General features: G+C 34.4%; 1 protein-coding gene across 6 annotated transcripts in view; it reads right to left on the reverse strand.

The window, feature by feature from the left end:
* Positions 1 to 24263, reverse strand: part of LOC137235635 (zinc finger protein 1-like) — a 148439-nt gene that overhangs the window by 47062 nt on the left and 77114 nt on the right. For 4 of the 6 annotated variants that reach the window (XR_010948012.1, XM_067758529.1, XM_067758526.1 and 1 more), the window contains one exon: positions 13811 to 13971. Coding sequence is in view for 5 of the 6 variants with exons in the window: in XM_067758529.1 (XP_067614630.1) it covers positions 13811 to 13971 (161 nt within the window). In the remaining variant the exon portion in view is untranslated. Of the gene's footprint in view, positions 1 to 10891; positions 13174 to 13810; positions 13972 to 24263 lie in introns of those variants that run through there. The other 2 variants (XM_067758527.1, XM_067758528.1) reach the window with 1 other exon arrangement.

Consider the following 24263-nt stretch of genomic DNA (forward strand, 5'->3'; position numbering starts at 1 on the left):
CCCTGTCGGCATCATTTCTGAACGGTTTCCGGGATCCGTCCGGGCTCCCGACGAGGTCATTTCGGAACTATTTCGGGATCGTTTGGGGTACCTACCGGCATCATTTCTGGGATACTACGGGACCTTTCGGTGTAATTTTGGGTCCCTTCCGTAATCATTTCTGGATGGTCTTCGGGATCCGTCCGGGATCCCGTCGGGGTAATTTCGGGACTTTTTCTCTACTAATACGGGATCATTTGGGGACCCTTTCGGCATCCTTTCTGTGTGGTTTTCAGGATCCGTCCGGGATCCCGTCAGAGTCATTTCGGGACTATTAGGTGATCATTTGAGCACCTTTTCGGCATCATTTCTGGATGGTTTTCGGTATCCGTTCGGCATCCCTTCGGGGTTATTTCGGGACTTTTTCGGGATCATTTGGGGTCCCTTCCGGCATTATATCTGGATGTTTTTCGGTATCCGTCCGGGATCCCGTCGGGGTTATTTCGGGACTTTTTCGGAATCATTTGGGGTCCCTTCCGGCATCATTTCTGGATGGTTTTCGGGATCCATCCGCGATCCCGTCGGGGTCATTTCAGGACTTTCTCGGAATCATTTTGAGTACCTTCCTTAATCATTTCTATATGTTTTGGGGATCCCGTCGGGGTCAATTCGGGACTTTTCGCGACTAACACGGGATCATATGTGGACCCTTTCGGCATCACTTCTGGATGGTTTTCAGGATCCGTCCGGGATCCCGTCAGCATCATTTCGGGACTATTGGGGGATCATTTAGGGACATTTCCGGCATCATTTCTGGACAGTTTTCGGGATCCCGTCGGTGTGATTTCGGGACTATTTCGGGATCATTTCGGGTACCTTCCGGCATCATTTCTAGATGGTTTTCGGTATCCGTTCGGGATCTCGTCGGGGTCATTTCGGGACTCTTTCGGGGCTAATACGGGATCATTTGGGGACCATTCCGGCATCACTTCTGGATGGATTTCGGGATCTGTACGGGAACCCATCAGGGTAATTTCGGAACTTTTTCGGGACTATTTCGGGATCATTTGGGAACCGTTGAGGGGTAATTCCATGACATTTTCTGTATTATTTCTGGATCATTTGGGGACCCTTCCGGCATCAATTCTTGATGGTTTGCCGGATCCATCAGGGTCATTTCGGGAACATGCTGGGATAGTTTTGGGACCCTTCCGGGATCATTTCTGGATCCGTGCGGGATACCATCCGGGTCATTTCCGGACTATTTTCGGACTTTGGGATCCTTCCGGAATCATTTCTGTATGGTTTTCGGGATCCGTCGTGGATCCCCTCGGGGTCATTTCGGAACTTTTTCTGGATGTCGGGATAATTTGGGAACCCTTTCTGGATGGTTTTTGAGATCCGTCCGGGAGCCCGTCAGGGTGATTTCGGAACTTTTTCGGGACTATTTCTGGATCATTTTGGTACCCTTCAGGGATCATTTCTATGTGGTCCTCTGGATAAGTCTAGAATCCTGTCGTTGTAATTTCGGGTTTTTTGGGACTATTCCGGGAACTTTTGGAGACCTGTGACAGAAAAAAAAGTTTAAACAGATAAATTGATAAGCAGGCTAACTTGAATAGCCCATATATTTCATATTCTCCTTGCGGACGGGGCCGCGGGTAAAGGCTAGTATATATATATGGGGTATTCCATCCCATTTCGACCAATTTTGAACCCGACCCCTTTAGAATTGGCTGAAAGTTTTTCTTCTTTTTCTAGCTTACGAAAGACGTTTTTCAAATTTTTTCATCCAACTCAAAAAAAGTTATGAATTTAAATAAAACACCGTTTTTGTTTTCAAAATGCTATAACTTTTTCAAAAATTGACCGTTTCGGATCTTTTTTTTAATTTGTTTTTAAACGTACTTTTATTGAAAAAATACAATAAAATTTTTGAAGTTTTTTTTCTTTTTTAATTTTTCAGTTTTTCGAGGTTTTTCGAAATTCGCCATTTTTTTCTCATAAAAAACCACAAACAATTCTGCAATCGTCCCAACTAATACCGGACAGGGCCGATTTTTTTTTTATATATTTTTTATATTTAATTGAAAAAAAATTTTTTCAAAAATAAACATTTTTTTTTATCAATTTTATTTATATAAAAAAAAATGTAAGAAAATGATTTTTTATTATATTTATTATATTTTTATTTATTATATTTTAAGAAAACTTACATGTTTACTGTGTCAGTCATTAATCCTGGTTATTTTAATCGTAGATTATCATAATATATAAAGAAAATAATACTTAAAAATCATTTTCTTGCATTTTTTGTTATATAAATAAAAAATTAAATAAAAAAAAAAAATATAAAATAGAGGCAAGGGGAATTACTGCACGCCATTGCCACCTTACTTATCTGTAGTGTAACTGATTTGTGAGGTGGAGAAATTACGCGCTATCAACTTCGCTTTCCCTAATTTTTTTTTAGTATGGCATGCCAATAGGCGTATCTTGTTCGGTATATTTGTTTCCCCTTTTATTACTTTTTTCTTATCAGTTCACAGAAAACAGTCATTTTCTACCTTATCGTAAGACAAATAAAACCATGCATGCGTATATATACCTAAATGTATACCCTATATTTTAAATTCTCCTGACTTATCTGGCAAACTATTGCTACGCATTATCGTACAGTGTAACAAAACAACTTTGAGTTATGACTGTGACTGACTGTTAGATACGAATAAGGAGAAGAATACACAAGAAAAAGAATATATACTTATCAAAATTAACGGGCTCCAATAAAAAGGGAGCTTCAACCTTATACGTACATTTGTACATAGTTATACACGACATACATACATATGTATAATTGTGACTACAAACTTGCTAACAGAGCCTGCAAATGATAGGCTATGGTGTCGTATGTATCTACGATTAAAAAAAAATATTAATAAAGAAAAAGAAAAACTATGCCCTACATTCACATTTTCTAATTTAAATAGTACACGTCGAATAGCGGCGAGCCTATCCAGTTACTTCTCTGATAATACTAAAAGTTGTACATATATATGCCCTATACTTTATTTTTGTAATCTTTTTTACAGCAGGTTTGTTTCCGCCTATTTTGTACTTATTATTAGTACTCTTTGTGTCTTTTTATACCTTTCATGAACATTAAATGGTATATTAACTTTGGTCCGATGTTTGGAACGTTGATAAATATAGAAGATAGACTCACCATTAAGTATACCGAATTGATCAGGGCGACGAACTGAGTTGATATAGCCATGTCCGTCTGTCCGTCCGTCCGTACGTCTGTCCGTCTGTCTGTTTGAACGCAAACTAGGCCCTTCAAATTTTGAGATATCTCAATGAAATTTGGTACAAGAATGTATTTTTGTATTATATTAGACATTTGTAGGATCCGATAGGATCGGACCACTATAACATATATCTCCCATACAACCGATCGTTCAGATAAGAGGATTTTTATCATTCCTGCCGCAATTTAGAAAGTATAAACGTGAAACTCGGTGATATATATTCTAATATATCATAGAAGATATCCTGAAAAAATCACTTTGATCGGAGCTATATATAGTTATATCCCATACAACCGATCGTTCAGATAGAAAGATTTTTGGCCATTTCTCCCTTAATTTAGAAAGTATAAACGTGAAACTCGGTGATATATATTTTAATATATCATAGAAGATTTTCTGAAAAAATCGCTTTGATCGGAGCTATAAATAGTATATATCCGATACAACCGGTCGTTCAGACACAAAGATTTTTGGCAACTTCTCCCTTACTTTCCAAACTAAAAACGTTAAACTTGGTGATATTTATTCTAATATATCATAGAAGATTTCCTGAAAAAATCACGTTGATCGGAGCTATATATATATAGTATATACCTATCCCATACAACCGATCGTTCAGGTAGAAAGATTTTTGGCCATTTCTACCTTAGTTTCCAATATAAAAACATGAAACTTGGTGATGTATATTCCAATATATCATAGATGATTTCCTGTAAAATTCCTTTCAATCGGAGCTATATATAATATATATCCCATACAAACGATCGTTCAGGTAAGGGGGGTTTTTGCCATTTTTTTATATTTATCTTAAAATCGTTTAGGTATGTATATCTGTTCACTATATATTTCTTATCTTATACAGCGCATTATTTGGAGATTACGAATGGCATAAAATTATTGTTCAGCCCCATTCATGAAAGGTAGGAAGTATTCGGCACAGCCGAAAACAGTCCCGTCCTTACTTGTTATTTTTTTGGTTTGTTGTTATGACTGTGCTGTAGGCGGTTATCGCCATTTGATTGTTTGTTTCAATTTTATTTAAAAAAAATACTAATGCTCATAATAATTGAATTTTAATTATTATGTTTTTTTTTTGGACGTTGTGGCAGCGCGCTGCCCTCAAGTGGCCCAATGAAACCAGGCTAATCCTGTTCACGCGATCGATTTATATATATATATAATAACTTTTTTTTTTTTTTTATTTTGCCGAGTCTTTGATGGGCAGCGGTTTGTCAAGCGTCACGATCTGAGACTGCTCAGCTACAGAAGAAATTTCATCAGCCAAGCGTAATACTTAAAGAGAACAGAAGCAAACGTATTATACATTAATTTAGAGAAGTGAGAACAATCTTTTTTATAGAAAAAAGGGAGTCCGAGCTATCAAATGTGTTTGAGTGAGAGTTATAATCTTGGCATAAACGCCGAAAAGGTTCATTTTGTTCGAAATTCGTTCTATATTGTTTCAGCAGAAGAGGTTTGAAGTGTCTCGATGTCCGAGAGGGAACGCAAAAGTTCACTTCATTCAGAAGGAATGGGCTCGAAATTGATCCATTTAAAAGTTTTGTCATAAATATCACACCAAGCATTTCCCTTCGACTAGCAAGAGTTGGAAGATTGATAAGCTTTAATCGATTAGTATAATCTTTTGACCACCGTTTAACAAATGCAAAAACACCTTTGCCTTTATTCACTGTAGCATTAATATGAAGATTGAAACTAAGTTTGGAATCCATCATGACTCCCATGTCAATAAAATTATTTACAGTTTCTAGACTATAGTTGTTAATTGTATATGAAGCTGGTGGCAAAACTCTCCGAGAAAACACATGAATTTACATTTTTTGAGATTGAGCGGCATATAATTTACATTGCACCAGGTAACCAAGTGATTTAAATCCATTTGAAGCAAGGAATGTTCCTCAACCGAGGCACATGATTTGAAAAGTTTTACATCGTCTGCGTACATCAAGATTTTTGAGTATTTAATTGTACCAGATATATCGTTTATGAACAACAAGAACAGAATCGGACCAAGATGGCTGCCCTGAGGAACACCAGAAGAAACATTGATGACCCCAGAAAGTGTATTTTTAAAGATTACTTTTTGCGTACGATAACCAAGATACGAAGAAATCCAACATATAAGACGGGGTTGAAAACCGAGTTGACTGAGCTTATGAATAAGTAATGGGTGTGATACTTTGTCGAAAGCTTTACTGAAATCGGTGTAAATTACATCAGTGTGAAGGCCTTTTCTAAATCCATTAGAAACGTGGGTGGTAAATTCTAGTAAATTGGTGATAGGTGATTTGCCCTTACAGAACCCATGCTGCGAGCTTGCAATTATGGGGGAAATAGGGAATGTTAGGTGGTGGGTAACAATAGCCTCAAATAACTTTGGGATAGCGGATAACTTTGCTATGCCCCGGTAGTTTTCTATTGAAGACCTGCTTCCATTTTTATGAAGCGGAATAAGAAAAGATTCCTTCCATATTGTTGGGAAAACGCCATAAATTAAAGATAAATTAAATAAATCTGTTAGCGGCTGATAGATGTTTGCGGCACATTTTTTAAGAAAGTGTGTCGGGATCCTGTCGGGGCCGTATGAATATGATACTTTTAAAGTTTTTAAATAAGATAATACATCTTCTGAAGATATAAATGGAGCTCTGATTGAATAACATGAATCAATATGGTATGGGTATTCATTAGGTGGAACGTTGGTCTCAATAGAGTAATTTGATTTGAAAAATTCCGCAAAGAAGTCGGCGATCTCTTGATCATCGCTGGAAATATTATCTTGGAATTACATGGATGATGGAAACCCTTTCACCCTGCGTTTAGAGTTTACGAATCCGTAAAATGCCTTCGGGTTGCAAGTTATATTTCTTTTCATTTTACAAAGATAAGCTTTGTAACACTTTTTGTTCAATTGAAAATACTTGCAGCGTAGAATCGAGTACTGTAAGTAATGGTTATGTAAACCCGTCTTTTTGAACAACTTGAAAGATCGAGACTTTTTATTCTTTAAAATTTTCAGCTCTTTAGTGAACCATACTTGGCTTGTATCGGAATGTACACAAATCCGCTTAGGTACGTATTTTTCAAAAAGAAAGTAAATGGTATTGTAAAAGTGAGAAACGCTTTGCTCCACATCAGCATTAAATGTTGGCCACACTATTCGAGATAGATCACGATTTAATTTTTTAAAATTGGCCTTCGCAAAGTCGAAGCGATAACTGGAGTCGTATCGTTTATTTCCGCTGTTACAAGCATAATTTACAACTTCGTAAACTATTTTGAGGGAAGGGTGGTAAGCATCTTCAGGTTCAATAATGGGTTCGCATCGACTAATGGAATATTTAGATTCATCATCCACAAAGGCTAAATCCAACACTCTTCCGAATTTATTCGATTGGATGTTGATTTGTTGAAGGCACAGCTCAGACATTCCATCTAGAAATTCATTGTTGGAAGACTTTGACGAAACTGGTACGATATTAAAGTCAGAGATGCACCATGATATGTGTGGCATATTGAAGTCACCCAAGACAATAATGGAATCGGAAGGCTTTAGCATCGAATTAACAGTTCTTAGCAAGGAAATGTGATTCATATAAACAGACAGTTCAGAAGATGGCGGGATATAACAGATGGCCAAATAAATGTGGATATTTGCTAGTTGTGTGCGTATGCACAAGAACTCAGTTGTATCGGTGGCGGTTACGCAAATCTCTTCAGATGGTATTGAAGAGTGTACAGCAAGCAGAACCCCACCTCCAACCCTGTTCAGGCGGTCATTTCGATATATCTGGTAGTCATTACAGAGGATCTCTGAGTTAAAAACATGAGGTTTCAGCCAGGTTTCGGTTAAAGCAATTATATCGTAGCTTGAGTTAAATGATTTTAAAAACAATTCTGTTAACTTGGTGTTTAAGCCTCTAACATTTTGGTAAAGTATATCTAAAGCAGATTTTTCGTTCAGTTTTTTGACTCAGTGTTATTAACAGGGATCTTTGCCAAGTTTGGAACACTCTTATTCCGCCTATATTCAAATTCCCGCACAAGTGCCCCAGAGGGCCAAAAATCGTTACTCAAGATAGTGTCAAAATGGTCAATAGGTACATCTAATCTAAAGGAAGATACGTTTCTTTCATAACTAAAATTAAATTTCCGAATTGTTACGTCATGGGTTTTCCTTTTTGAGAAGATATACGATTTCAGATCCTCCTCAGTAGTATCCCTGTCGAATCTTGACACGAATATCGATTTTTTAGGAGGGACTACAACCAACTTCCTAGTTCCAGGCTCAGTCGCCTGAGAACGGTTTGCAGGTTCAATATTTTTTCTAGCTGCTAGTTTTGTTGGAGGTGCCTTTGATGTTGAAGGCTCTACTGTAAGAGGACTTGGAGATGCTAAGTTTATTAATTCTATCGTGCTAGGTGTAGGAACGATTGGGTTCTGGATGTTTTGAACGGGGTCTAGGGTCAATACGCCAGCCGAGACATCAGTTCGTTTTCGTTTGCTGTCACGACTGTCGCTGTTAGCATTAGCAGCTGAATCGGTAATACATTTGAAAGTTTTAAACAAGTTTTCATAATACTTGAATTTATCCCCTAATGTAGAAAGTTCCTTACCGATTTCGGAGAATGCGTTTCGGGTATGTTTGAAAAGCTTAAAAAGATCCACTTCGGTGGATCTGCATTTCAAGCACGACCAACGCACACCCTTGTTATCGTTGATCGCATCACACACCCTTGCTGTCAAACTAGCGCACTTCATATGAGCAAGCTCATCACAAAGCCAGCACGACACGAAACGCTCGTTATCACCTTTCAATTGGCAGTTAACAAAATTGCAAGACATTATAAGTTAAAGTAAAATTGATTAAACAGACGGAGGCAGTGAAAATAGTTTGGAGATCACAGTAAGAAAATCACTGTTTGAGCAGTTTGAAGATCACTGTATGTGCAGTTTAAGATCACTATTAACTGACGCTTAACAACACACAATGCAAACAGCTGTGGCAGTGAAAAGAAAATGAAGTAAATGTGCACGAGCAAATAACAATTGAAAACTGAAAATATGTAAATGCCAATCAAATGCAACAACAAATATGCAAAGTGACTCGGCAAATATGTATGTATGTATGGATATACACACTTTATCAATTATTTTTAAGATACAATTTATTTTAATAAAGAAAAGCAGAACTTTAAATTGCGAATGCAGTACACAACGTGTTTACACTTATTTTTAGCACAATAATTATTTAAACAAACAAATTTATTTATTTAAGACAAAATAAGGCACAGTAGAAATCAAAACACAACTTCACAGCTTGACGTTCGCACTTTTTTCTAAGAGAAACTGCCGGTGTTAAGCTCATGAATTCTTAAATATAAGTATAAACTGAACACATCATTAAACAAACATACTAAAGCTCATATCTTTTCGGGTTAATATATGAGGGTCTTTTTTTTTTGTATGATGGAAACAATAAAAACAAGTAATGACGGGTCTCATACCTTTCATGAATGGAGCTGAGCAGTAATCTGATGCAATTTCAAAAATTCCAAAAAATTAACAATCAATTGTATGAAATATATATTATATATACGACAGATCTGAACGATTTTCCGGCAAATTTTTGCCTTATTTGTAAGAATCCTGTGAAATTACAAACTTCTAGCTGGTGATGAGGAAGAAATGACATATTGCATAAATTTTCGGTTTAACAATCTCTTCAGACAACATGGTATGCCTTGTAGGTACAAATTCCGTGAAATTTCAAGCTGCTAGCTAATAAAATGAAGAAGAAATGGCGTTAAACACTCATATACGTAAAATTATTTGTATGGCAGATATATCCTAAAGTAGTCCGGTCCGACTGGTTCCGACAAGTGATTGATCCGACACCCAAATATACCCACTCACCGAATTTCATCTAGATATCTCTTAAAATACTAGTTTGCGTTCAAACAGACAGACGGACATGGCATAACCAATTCAGCTCGCCAGCCTCATCATTTCGGTGCACTTATTGGTGGGTATATCTATGTTCCTATAAGGACTTATAATTTTCGAGATTCGGACTAATATAACTTTTAATTTTCATTAAAAGTATGAATATAATTAAATAATGTAAACTCACAAAATATAATAATAAAGAATAAATAATAATGATTGTAATGATAACAAAAATATTTTTGTTATTAATATTAGAGAAAAATTGAAAAGTTTACAAATGGCGATGGTTATTAGGATACGTTTCTGAATTTCATTTCTTCATCACCTAGCTTCTCGGGAGCTAAGTATTGAACTCGAAATCTCCAACATTCATACTTTATACTAGTGTTAAGGCAGATGCCTTTAACCACTCTGCCATATGAATGCACCGCTGCTCGCTTTGCAAAAGTACAAAATCGTGATTAGTCTAAATAACACTGTTCCTCCAATATAAACCTGAAACAATGCCTTAAAATATATGGAATATGACATTCCCCATTCATCGAGAGCAAGCAACTCGATAAGGTCCCATATATCGTATCCCATATGTTTGTACATATGCAAATTACCGAATCTCAATTTTAGAAGCACTCAACTCTTAGTCGCAAGGATGATATAATTATGTGTTATTTCTTTCCCAACTTTGCTAATTTTTCTCATTTTGTTTATTGGGTTAGAGCTAGTTAATTTAAATTTTTTCTTCCGTTTTCTCAACCAACTGTTCCGCATGACTTGCTACTACGCAATCAAGAAACTCCAATCAATTTCATTCTTTCATACTGGCAATATGCGTCTTCATTCTCAAGTGGCAATTTATTTATTTATATTCGTTTTTTACAAAGTTGATTTGAATATCTGAGTTATCGCAAGAGTATGTACGCATACTTTACTTTTTTTTTGTTCGCTTATGGAAAAAGCTAGGTAGCGAAAGCAATACGGGAAACAATGGCAGCTCTTTGTTTATTAAATTTAATTTAAATTTATTATTTTATTTAAGTTCCAATTTTTATTATTTTTTCATGTTATCTAATTTAGTTTTTTATTTTATTTAAAACAATTTTTTTTTATTTTACTGTTTTTTATACTAAATACTTAAATTAATTCTTTTTAATTTTAATTCTTTTTTTCTTAAAATTATTTTAAATATTTTTTTTAAATGGTATGTAATTTAATTATATTTAGTTTATTCTTTATTTTGTTCTATTAATTACAGTAACATTTTTTTCAACCATAATTGCAAACCCCTATCACCTTCGAAATCAATTGATCTTTCTTCAATCTTCATACAATACACGGGCTTTGTTTCTCTACATGGTCCTTCAAGGCGTTGGTTTTGGTAAGCCATCACTTTAGCCAACCTAACATAAACTACAAAAGACCTTTAACATTAACAAAGAAATACAATTTAAAGTCTCATTAAACTGTTATGCATCATTGCCGATATATGAATTCACATTCTTCATCCTTTTTTTTCGTCATTCTACCACATTTAAGCTTGTGAAGATAATAATAAAAAAATATTCTTTTTTTGTGAATGTTTTTTGTATAGGCTTTGCTGGTCTTTTCAATTTGAAATGAAAACACTAAAAAACTTTACTTTTCCTCAATTTATACCTAACGTTTCGCCAAGCTCCTTGGCATCGTCAGGGGTTAAATCTTTAATTTTCACCGTAAAATTATAGAACAATTTTAATTTTAACATATTTTATCACTGTAACAAACATTTAGATTTATCGGTACCATCATATTTAGGTACACTTGTCGTACTGAGTATCATAAACATGGCAAATAGCTAGCAGCAATAAATTTTGTGTCCTCTTTTTTGTTCATTGTCCTCTCCCTTCTTTGTAATATGTGTAGACTTTCCAAAGTGAATCTCGTTCTTTCCCTCTTTTCTATGTCTATTATTTTCGCGTTCATTAGATCAGCTGTGTGTCCATGTCATAATACGTGTTGAGCAAATGTCAGCGTCGTGCTCTGCCAATCGGGTTCCTAGTGCTCTTTTTGTTGTTCCAACGTAGATTTTGTCACAGTTCTCATTGTCTCTCCCCGTGCATTGAATCTCATATACTACGTTGTTTTGTTATAGGGGTTCTATGGGGCTTTTTGTTCGTGTAAAGATAGTTGAAAGTGCGCTGTTGGATTTGTAAGCGAGCGATATATTTCGTTTTTGTTTCTTCATGTTCTGGTTGCAGTTTTCAGTAAAGTTGGGTATGTACATATGTGACACTGTGGTATTGCTTTGTCTCCGTTGCGATCTCTGTTTATGCCTTATTTCGTTTTCTATTTCCTTCTAATAGTTCTTGTTTTACTAGTGATATAATTAGGCCACTTGGGTAATTGTTATTGGTGAGCATGTTGTGTATTTTGGTTTTGTTTTTTCGCAGAACTTTTGGTGGCTTATCGTAAATATTTCATGTATTAAATTCTTCGCTGCGTTTATTTTATATTTTTTGGGTTGTGATGATATAATACGTCCGGAGGCGATGGTTTTGGAGTATCAGTCAAGTATGAGTTTGTCATTTTCCCTGTGGATAAGACCATCCAAAAAGGGTATAACTGAATCTTCCTCTTTTTCCATGGTAAGTTGCAGCTTATTATGGTACTTATTTAGCGTGCTCAGAATAACATCCAGGTAGTTTCGTTTGACAATCGCAAAAAAGTCGTCCACGTACTTTACTATGAATTTCATTTCAATTTTGTGAAGTTGTTTTAGTTCGGAGATCGTATTTTCCAGTAAGTCATCCATTATTATATCTGCTATGGTTGGAGAAAGTGGGTTTCCCATTGGCATTCCATAGCTTTGTGTTTTTTTTTTCGTTCTTACTTGATTGCACGTTTGCGTTTGCGCGCTTGGCGAATGCTTCACGTTTTTCCAATTGTTCGCGTATCTGGAATGTCGCTGTACATTGCACACAATGATATAGACACCTCACCAACTCCAATCGAACCAGGACTTGATGTTGAGCGCGCTCCATCCATATCGTATACACTACCACAACCGCTACCACCACCACCACTTCCACCACCTTTCATGCTATTCGCCAGCGCATGCGCCGCTGCATGCGTATGATGACCATTTATGGCTAAAGCTAACAATTGACTGGTGGGTGAATTGCGTGAGGACGATGTAGTAGAAGTTAACGAATTCGCAGAACCTCTTTTACCTAGTACACCATTACTTAAACCGTTGTTAGGACTATTTTGTTGTTGTTGTTGTGCTTGCATAGCAGCCATAGATGCCATAAGTTGAGCTACAGCAGGCAAAATGTGGATGCATACCATGTGGATGATGAGTTAAATGTGGAGGCAATGGTGGTAATTGACGTTGTGTGGCGGCGTCTGCTGCCGCTGCTGCTGCAGATACTGCTGCAGCTACTGCAAATGGTGATGCTGCAGCATTGAGATCATTTGGTGGTGTTGGTGAAACGGTGGGTGTTAAATTTGGTATAATTTTTTTAGATTGATTTTGTATGTTTTTGGCGTTGGGTGAATTTGGATTGCTATTCAGTTGGGTGGGATTTGTAGCTGTTGGTGAACGACGTGATGGATAACAAATACTTGTAATAATATCGTTGTTGTTGTTTTTAATATTTCTATCGTTGTTGTTGTTGCTATTGTTATTTGGTGAGTTTATGAATTTTAAAGTGCTGCTACTATTACTATTTCTGTTACTACTGTTGTCGTCGTTATCTTTATTATCCTAATCACTATCGACAATATTTTGTTCGTTATTGTATGATTGTTGAGGATGTTGGTGGTGTTGTTGTATTCTATTATTCAGATTATGATGATTATAGCCTTGGCTGGATGGAAAATAGTCGATATTAAGCTTTTCATGCAGATGCTCGTTGGCGATGTGTTCTCGGAGAGACTGAAATTGAAAGATGAGTTTGTTATTTTAGAATCATTTTCTATATCGTTTGCCTTACGGCAGACCACTTTTTCTCGGCTATTTGTTTGAAAACGCCCGTAGTAAGAGTTTAAGTGCAAAATCAACTCTTCTCAGAATTTGCTTTTACAGCTCCCTGTCTCAGAATTTTTCTCAAAAACACATCATTTCAGCATTGGTTTCCATAACGGTTTATCCCAGAACTTGTTTGTAAAACGCATCGTATCAGAAGCAAACATATTTAATATATGCTTAGATAATGGTTTGAAAAAATTTCTGCGACAGTGCATTCTTCAATAAAATTCTGAGGTAGATCGTTTTTTTTTTAAGAATTCTGAAATAGAAACAATTTGAAAGTGAGAGTTCTGAAAAAGTTTTCTGATATAGGGCGTTTTCCAAACCGCAGCTGAAATAAGGACATATTTCAAGCAATACAGTTACTGTTATGTTAAAGACGTTGAAAAGCTGTTTATATCACTCATTTCTTTGCTGTTCAAATTAAATGTTAACTTTGCGGCTATGTAAATTTCATTATTGAAGAGCTTCTTAACTTATATTAATCTGATTGATTTGGAATTGAATGTTCCTAAAAAAGCTTTTAATTTATTGCATTACTCACTTCAAATCCTAGCCTCATTGGACATCGTGGACATTTCACCATAAAATCTGTATGCGGTGATATCGCGCCAGTCATAGACGTATGCTCCCCTTCACTCTTACTGTTGTTCTTGGAACTGTTTTGATGATGAGGATGATGTAAACTGGATGCCAATGAGGGAACTGCAAAACAGAAAATAAATAAGAAATTATATAAAGTTATCAAAGACGACTAAAGAACAGTGATAACCAGTATCTGTTGGATGGCATTTACTATAAGGTTCCGTACAAATAAAGTTAGAAGATTGCTTATTCAATAACCAAAAAAACACCAATTATTTCTACAAAATCTTATAAATTAGCATAATCAAACCATTGCAGGTATTTCGTGTTTTTGTTCTTATTGAACCACGGTTTGAAAACATGAAAGACAAGTGTAACAACTGTTGCGTTTATGTAACTATTTATAGATTCATCTTTTTAATTGTTTTGCATTCCTTTCTTCAGATATATTTTTTAAAGAGGAAGACACGCAAAAATGCTTTCGCGAGTTTGGCAAATCTACTGTGTACTTTTCATAAGACTCAAGTTTCTTTTTATTACTTAAGCCATTACATAAAGAACAATTTCTTCTTAATTTTATGGTTGAATTTGAAGTGATTCTTTGAACATACATATGTGCTTATATACGCTCTCATACACATTTATACCTATTGATACCTATTGATACACATACATACTATGTACATTCATACAAAGTATATACCTCTATAATAAAAACTCAGTTCAGCAGATAACTATACATGGAACTAAACCCTAGGCATGAATTTATCTCTTTAACATTCACATACAAATTTCAGCTTACTCTCTGCATGACTCCTGATGTTTGTCGAAGTAAAGGGCCCATTACTGATACTTAGCATAGACTTGACTTGGCTTGAGAACTGTCACTTACAGTTCTGTTAAATGAACATTGCATGTTACTGATTACTGAAAACTTAGCAACACTTAACTTGACTTAGAAGTCTGTTGAATTTTGATTTTCTATGTAAGTTCTAAGTGACGTTTACATTTTGAGATGCCACTTGTTTGTTTCCATTTCATTTTGACATTTTGTCATACAAATTGACATTTATTTAAAAATAAATTTCAACGCTGATTATGAAGCCAGGTTGCATTCGCCAAGTGGAGTATAATCGAGGCTAAGTTGCCAAGTTTACGCCAAGTCAAGTCAAGTCTATGCTAAGTATCAGTAATGGGGGCTTAAGTCTACTTGAAGTACATACAAGCCCATACATCTCACATACACAATATACTTATACACATATTGTACCTATGCATGTTTGAACACTTAAGTAATAAAAAAAGATGATGATCTCATCTCCAGGTCTCTGCACCAGGTTTCAAACTACTTATAACGATAATGAAAACAAAAACAACCACATACACACAAATAACAACCACCGACACCAAGAATCAGTGAAATAAGACAACACACAGCCAGATAGACACAAATAAAATACTCAAAGTCAAGAAAATTTTTGTATTTGCTGTTCTAGCTTCAAGCGGCAAAAAATTAATAAACATTGCATGAATCTCTACAGAATAAGTGTAGCTATAAAAAATAGTAGAGCTGTAAACAATTTTAATAAGCGTAAGGGGAAAAAAACACAGCAAGATTGCCTTTTTCGCATTGCTTAGGCTTAGCAATCACAGAAAAGATGGAGTAGCATCTTACTGCACCTAATTTCGATCATTTCAGACAAAGTTTACTTATTTTTTTTAATGCTTACAGATTTTTACTGAGAATACATACTTAGTAATACGTGTTTTCACAGTGTTTAGAAATTTTTAGATATTTTAGAAACATCCACACAAAACACAAGCCACATAAAATGAAAACTCACTATAAAAAGAACATAACAACGTGACGTCGCAATATCCTAATATCTTTAAATATCCACGTGATATCATCATCATCGGAAAAGTTTTCTTTCGAAATACAGTTATTATAAACTTATTGAAAAACCAACAACAAAAGCACTTTTAAAAACAGAAATTTAAGAAATATTATATCGACTGCTAAGTGGAATATCGGCCTATATCGACGTTTCTAGAATTACAGGAAACTTTAGAAAAATGCGCCAAATGTTTGTTAAAAAATGCTTAATATTTGCATAAACCCATACATTTTGACGTGAGATAGGGCGTGTGCTTTTAAAAGAAAAAAATATTATGAATAGTTGGGGCCGTTGTCATGTCTGGAAAAAATAGTTCGAAGTGTCCTAAGTTTGGATATCTGATACATCCCATTGAAAATGTAGAAAGAGTTACTTATATGAGTACTTTTTGATAATTGTATCTAGCTTAAGCCATACAGACCCTTATACTCAGAACGAACTTATTTTTAATTTTTATCGAAAGAATTTTTTGCTGCTATAATTCACTATTGAGTTCCATCATATTTAAATATTTTTATTCTTTGTAGAAATATTTTAATTTTTTTTGGAAACCAAAACTGTTTTTTAAAAAGCCGGCCAGAAATTCTGGGAAAATCCATACATAAAGAGTGCCCTATGATATACAACTCTGTTCACCATACAGGCCTAAGTGTAGTCACCATATGTTTTCCTAGTTATACTGAACTGCTTCATATTTTCTGTAAAGCGCCTAGTTGGGTCATTGCATATGTTATTTCAACAGGCTTTGTAGAGGACATTCTCTAGGTTTTCCTGGTTTTATAGAAAGTTCTATCGAGCAGCTGAAAACAGCATGCCAACTTTGTCCTAGATTATTCTAGACGCTGCCTGGATGAATAATTATATACATATATGCCGTTTCATTAACTCCTGTTCGTTTTTAGGCACTATCGTACAGGGCGAAATTAGTGTTGCACTTGAAAATTTGTATATGTAGCTGAATCTAAACGCGAAGGGCCACCAACACTGACAGTCTCTCAGTGAGAGATTGTGAAAAAAAACCAAAATGTTTTCTTTTATTTGCGTCGAAGGCTTACATAACTGAAATTAAGTATTATTTCACACAAACAAATTAAATGTGCTAGTCTTCGATAGAAACAACGAATAGTGCTTCTTCATCTTTACCATATATAAAATTAAAAACCCTAACTTCCTTATATCAAAACAGTCTATCTGCTGGTCCAATTTTCCTTATTCAAGTCTTAACATGACATATGTATATATATTTGCCCCAGATTTAAATAAAAGCATTTTTTAAGAAGTTTAATTTTGAGCTCTCGTGTGGTTCAATCCAAAATGAGTATTGTGAGAGGATGTCAAATATTTGCAAAACATTTTGTAAAGTTGTTTGATTCGATTGGGAAACGACCTAACCAAGTATATTATATTTTTTTATAAGTAAATATCCCAAACATTGAACCTTTTAGTCAATGTTTTTTGTGTTTCCTTTAAATTTTTTAAGAAATATGTCAATAAATATTGTAGGGAATTTCGTAGGGATAAATTGTAGAGAGTGCACAGAAAAAAATCTCCTTCTTGTTTAGTCGGGATTTTCCAAAAAATTATATATCATCTCTGCAAATGACTCAACTCAATACAATAAGAAGGGAACACATTCACATCCATAGGTAAACAAACGGTTAAACACAATAACAACATTCAACATTGGCCACAACAGCGCAAGAGAGCTGGAGAACAAACAGAAATGATGAATGTGTTTGGGTGAGTGGTCACTTTATGTGCGTGTGGGTAAAGTGCGAGCGAGTGTAAACGAATCAAAAGTAACGTAGTCAAATAATCAACAATTCCGGTTAACTGGTTGAAGTAGCCGTCAATAACACAATAATATAACAATAAAAAAGCGTGAAAGTCAAAATGGTATTCAACATGGAGTTTGAAGCGATGGAGCTGTAACAAAACTACAAAAGATATTATTGAGCGCTGTGTTTAATGTTTTTTTTGTGCTTACAACAAAATTTATAACGTTCGGAAGCTTGTGTGCAACAGAGGCATAATAATATAGGTACGCGTCTATTATTAATTTCAATTAAAGTGAATACTTCACGTAACGAACTGCAGTGCGCCCCATCGTCAGCGTACATATGGATGTATGTTAGTCTGGGTCGATTTATTAACCGATATCGCGCCATCGATTTTTCGATAGGATTTGGGCTCAGGAAAGAAAAGCTCCACTACACATACCCAAAAAAATAATTTTCGACTTTGATTTTTAAGGTTTTTTTCATGACCTACTAAAAAAATTTTCATTTGATTGTAAAATTTTCATGTATACCCTGTGTTTTTTTTTTTTCAAACAACTGTTATCGCCAACGTTTTTAGCGGGCAGAGTATACATATAAAAAATTTTTTTAGTCGTAGTTCATGAAAAAATCTTAAAAATCAAAGTCGAAAAATAGTAAAAAAAAAAATTAAATTTCGCAGGCTCGAAAATTATTTTTTGGGTATGCGTAGTGGAACTTTTTTTCCTGAGCCCAAATCCTATCGAAAAATCGATGTCACGATATCGGTTAACTGTCGTCCATACAAATCGACCCAGGTTAATGTAGGTATCATATCATTGCACAGGAAGAATGCTGTGTGAAGCACTTAACGCAATCTCATGCAATGTGGATATATTCTTTCTTATATGTAAATTATTGTAAGTTATTTCTTTGTAGCTATTAAAAAAATTGATTTTGTTAAGGTTTTGTTAAAAATGATGAGTGTGCGCAATGCTTTTTAACACGCTTTTATTAGCTTGGCCTGTATGTAACGGAATCTTTGAGCTTAATTTTCACCGGTTTCTGGAAGTATGATTAATTTGAAACTTTGCATACGTATCAAGGGCCGATGACAATGCATTAACGTGATGGTGTGGTGACATAAGGTCAACGGCCATAAGGTCAATTGGCCTTATTACCACTTTGAATGGCCATACGTTTGATTGAAACTTTGCACACATATCAAGGCTCGATGACAATGCATTAATGTGATGTTGTGGTGACATAAGATCAACGGCCACAAGGTCAATTGGTCTTATTACCACTTTGAATGGCCATAACTTTGATTGAAACTTTGCACACGTATCAAGGCTCAATGACAATGCATTAATGTGATGGTACGGTGACATAAGGTCAACGGCCATAAAGTCAATTGGCCTTATTACAACTTTGAATGGCCATAAGTTTAATTTAAATTTGCACACGTATCAAGGCTCGATGACAATGCATCAATGTGATGGTGTGGTAACATAAGGTCAACGGCCATATGGTCAATTGGCCTTATTACCACTTCCAATGGCCATAAGTTTGATTGAAACTTTGCACACGTATCAAGACAAATGACAATGCAATAATGTGATGGTGTGGTAACATAAGGTCAACGGCCATAAGGTCAATTGGTGTTATTACCACTTTGGAAGGCCATAAGTTTGATTAAACTTTGCACGCGTATCAAGGCTCGATGACAATGCATTAATGTGATGGTGCGGTGACATAAGGTCAACGGCCGTAAGGTCAATTGGCCTTATTACCACTTTGAATGGCCACAAGTTTGATTGAAACTTTGCACACGTATCAAGGCTCGATGACAATGCATTAGTGTGATGGTGTGGTGACATAAGGTCAACGGCCATAAGGTCAGTTGGCCTTATTACCACTTTGAATGGCCATAAGTTTGATTGAAACTTTGCACACGTATCAAGACAAATGACAATGCAATAATGTGATGGTGGGGTGACATAAGGTTAACGGACATAAGGTCAATTGAACGTATGACCACCCCAAACCCACTCCTGGAGCAGCTCCAGAATGTCAGCTGGGTCCGTTGGCGTCACTGGAACCCAGACTCTAGCCCTTGGTCGTGAGGGGATATCACGCGCCTCCACTATCTTGAGGCGCGCGCCCGGATATACCACCCTTATCAGCGTGACGGCGACCTGCCGTTGTCACAGGCAATTAGCTTGACATTGCCCTGGAACCACTCTGCATCGGTGTAAGATGGCGGTGGACCAGGGTTGTCTTTATTAACCTTAACGCCTACCGTAGCGAGCGCGGCCTCGATCCACTTCCACTGTTGTTTCGGGATCCTGCCATCTTCCCTGCTCTCGTCTATAATGCCAATGATCTGCCGACCCTTGGCAATTTCGGCGAAAGACCGCGTCCAGCCTCCCTGCGTCTTGGCCCTCTTCGGTGCCGTCGGGTTGGATTCATCCATGGACCGCTGGCATTTCGAGGTTTCATCACTCTCGACTAAAACTTGAACTAAAAAATTAAAAATAAATAATAGTTTAAAAAAACTAAAAAAAACACGCTTTTAGAGCTAACCGAACTAAAAAATAGAAAATAATTTTCAATTAAAAAGGGTTTATATAACAGTAGTAGAAGGTCAAACAATCATTTTTATTTAATCACCTCAAAATAAAATTATAATAAAATTTAAGTTATTAACAGAATAATTTAATTCACAGTAAAAAGCGTGGGGTGCTTGATATTGAATGTTAAAATCATTTTATTGGCAACTATCTGAGAGGAAAGATATGAAATGTAGTCAAATTCACCCCACGCTTTTTACTGTGAATTAAATTATTCTGTTAATAACTTAAATTTTATTATAATTTTATTTTGAGGTGATTAACTATAAATGATTGTTTGACCTTCTACTACTGTTATATAAACCCTTTTTAATTGAAAATTATTTTCTATTTTTTTAGTTCGGTTAGCTCTAAAAGCGTGTTTTTTTAGTTTTTTAAACTATTATTTATTTATGCTTTTGGTACCTACGTACACGACCAAATGCATCCATCTCACTCAGTTGCCGCTTTCCCCTATGACAAAGTCAATTTGTTGGGTTATTTTTATTGTTGCAGTAATACACAGAGTAGGTATACATAAATTCTTATTTGTGCTTTATTTGACTTGTTGTGGTTATTGTCATTTGATAGTTTACCTTAATTTACCTCAATTAACCGTTGGCAGGCTGGCAAGGCACAAACAGCAGACATACAACAGCAACAACATTTGATTGATCAATGTGCGTAGCAGAGGATGAATTGTTACTGAAGGTACATATGCGTGCATATGGGCACTTGCTTTGTTGTTACATTTCTCGCCTGCAGCGGCTGCATGTCAAGGTACTCTGAAACATGCTAGCCAAACCCCAACGATCTTCAATTAATTTCTTCTTATTTTTATTTATTTTATGTTTTTTTTTTTTTTGTAACGCACTGTATTACATATGAGACTACTTTTTATTAAATATAATGGCCGCAACAACAACAATAAAAAAAGAAAATAAAAGCCACCGAAACGTATACAAAAAAATCTGCAGCGAATCGTCGAAATCAACATTAATAAAATTGTTTATAGGTACCTTTTTGCTTAAACTTGTACGTAAATATATTTCTTCTTCTTGCATATATATGTACCTATGTAAGTAAATATATATGTATATGTGTATGAATATGTTTCTGTCAATATGAGATTAGGTACCTCAATAGCTTTAGCCGCTACAAATAACATTTCTTTGCTACATATACACATATATCTTTTTGTAATATTGTTATTGTAGTTACTACTGCTGGGTCATTGATTGCATTTGAAGTGCAACGTTTACAATTACAATTGTTATTATTGCTCTAGCATAGTCGCATTACAAATCGTGTTGTTGCTGTTATTGCCCCAACCATTTAACTTTCTACGTTGAAAGAATGAATGCAACTGTTTGTTGTGGCAAAGCAGGGATGCACCTTAACGTTAAGCTAATCGTTTATCAAAAAATTTCCACCGTTTCCGTTGAAACACTTCGAAATATTATCGATAAAGAAATTATCAAGATAAATTGTATCTCGTTTTTAACCGAAACGAAAAGCTTTCGTTAACGTTAAAAACGTTAAAGAAAACGTGATACTTTATGTTTGAATTGTGCTGGCAATGCTATAGCCATGGTGAAGCCGTAAGGTGGCAACAACGAGCGCACATACACACACAAACTCTATGTAATTTGTTTGTGTAATTCGTTGGTGGTAATGTCAAAAATGCTCTGAGAAATGTTCGTACTGTCAAAATTCATGAGAAAAGTTGCAATCAGCTTGGATAATGCTTTCACCTTTAATGACTCCGCCATCAATCAGCTTTGCCAGCATAGTTTGAAATTAATAATCAACATAAACGATTTGATTTCGTTTTGATATGGCAGAAAACGAAACGAAATCATTTCGTTAATTTGACGATCTTAACGTTAATAAAAGAAACGAAATGACTTCGTTTCGTTTATTAACGTTGATTATCGTAACGAAATGATATCGTTTCGTTGGTTAAGCATGCCTGTGGCAAAGTGTTGCTATGTACGGAATATATGTACATATATGTATATGTATTTAGCGTCATCAAAGTTGTACGACAGAGAAGAAATTATTTTCACTTTATTTACGAGTATTGGACGTAGATCATAGAAAGAGATAGCAAACAACTAAATAATAAATTTAAATTAAATAAAAGAAAATTTAATACATTAAAAAAAATAAAGGAAAAATATTATAAAACTAAAATATAATGAAAAAATAATTAATATATAAAAATTGATGGGAAGCATATACAAATATAAATTAAAGAACAGACAAATATACAAAAGTAAAATAAAGCAAAGAAGCTATAAATAAAAGAAAATGGAGGGAAATTTATTAAAATATTTCAAAATAATAAAAATATATATGTAAATATAAAAAAATTAAATAGAAAAAATTTAAATATAATGAAACTGATTCAAGGTTCGATTCGAGCTCAAGGCCAGAACAATAATTTTTTTCTAATGATAATTATTGTTATTTTTTAATTTTTCTAAATTTGAAAAATTGTATTTTGTTTTTGGAGTAGTAAGTAGAAAATTATTTCAGACAACCTGCCATAGCTGCGCAGTTAGATCCATTTCGAAGGGTGCTAACCCTTCATCATCAGTACGCTTTAAGCCCGCTGCGCTAACCATTTAGCTATACAGCGGTGGTTTGCTTGACTGGCAAATTTGCTACTTCTATTCCTTTTACCAACACAAACCACCGCTGTATAGCTAAATGGTTAGCGCAGCGTGCCTAAAGCGTACTGATGATGAAGGCTTAGCACCCTTCGAAATGGATTTATCTGCGCAGTTATGGCAGGTTGTCTGAAAAAAAAATTTCTACTTACTATTCCAAAAACAAAATACAATTTTTCAAATTTAGAAAAATTAAAAAATAACAATAATTAAAATTAGAAAAAAATTATTGTTCTAGCCTTGAGCTCGAATCGAACCTTGAATCATTTATAAATAGGCCGATAAAAACAAAAACAGTTATAATAAAACTTAGTAAAATAATACTCCAAAAAATTAAAAACATATAAACATACAATCATAAAGTAACAACATAAAATAAGAAAATTAAGATAAAATGAAATATTCTTTATAAAATAAAATAAAATATAATAATAAGTATAACAAAATAAAACAAAATAAAATAAAACAGAATAAAATAAAATAAAAACAGAGTAAATAGCAAAAATTTAAATATAATGAAACTGAGTAAAATAATACCAAAAAGATTAAAAACATATAAACATACAATCATAAAGTAACAACATAAAATAAGAATATTAAAATAAAATGAAACATTTTTTATAAAATATAATAAAATATAATAATAAGTATAAAAAAATAAAATAAAACAAAATAAAATAAAACAGAATAAAATAAAATGAAATGATATAAAATAAATAAAATAAAAAAATGAAATGAAATTAGTGCAAAATAAAATAGATAAAATTAAATAAATTAAATTAATACTTAATTGGATGAATTGAAAAAATAAAAAAGTAAGATCACGAGTTCGAATCGAGCTCAGGGCCTAAGAATATTTATTTTACCTTATTATTGTTATGATAAATTTTTTCTTAAATGAAACAATTTTTAAATTACAATAGAAGAAAGAGCGCGATTCGAACCCGCGATCTTAAAAGTCAGTAGGCCGATATAACAACAAAAATTGTTAAAAAAAAGTAAGGTAAATAAAACAATATAAAATAAAATGGAGTAAAGTTAAATGAATTAAAAAATAAAATTATTCCACATAATTAGGATTAAAAACATATAGAATAAGTATGCACCTAAAAGGTGAATAAATGAATAGCAACAAAAAGGCAACACTTAGAAATCAAATGCAAAGCGAGCAGCGGCGAATACATATAGCTGAGTGGAAGTGTTTTAAAAAGGTTAAAATACAAATCTGAAAGTAATAATGCATCTATCTGCCTTTACGCTAGTATAAAGGATGAATGTTATCAATAAATAATAATATAAGACAAAAACATATAACTTGAAATGAAATAAAATTTAACAAGTAAAATAACGCAAAATTTTATTGAAATGAAACAAACAAAAAATACTCGTAAAAAGGCAAAAATTTTTAAATCCTACGTATGTGGATGAGAACTAGTTTTAACCCGGCCTTTGAAAAGGTGGCTTATGACT

This window comes from Eurosta solidaginis, unplaced genomic scaffold (genome assembly GCF_040869045.1).
Source record: "Eurosta solidaginis isolate ZX-2024a unplaced genomic scaffold, ASM4086904v1 ctg00000118.1, whole genome shotgun sequence".
NCBI lineage: Eukaryota > Metazoa > Arthropoda > Insecta > Diptera > Tephritidae > Eurosta > Eurosta solidaginis.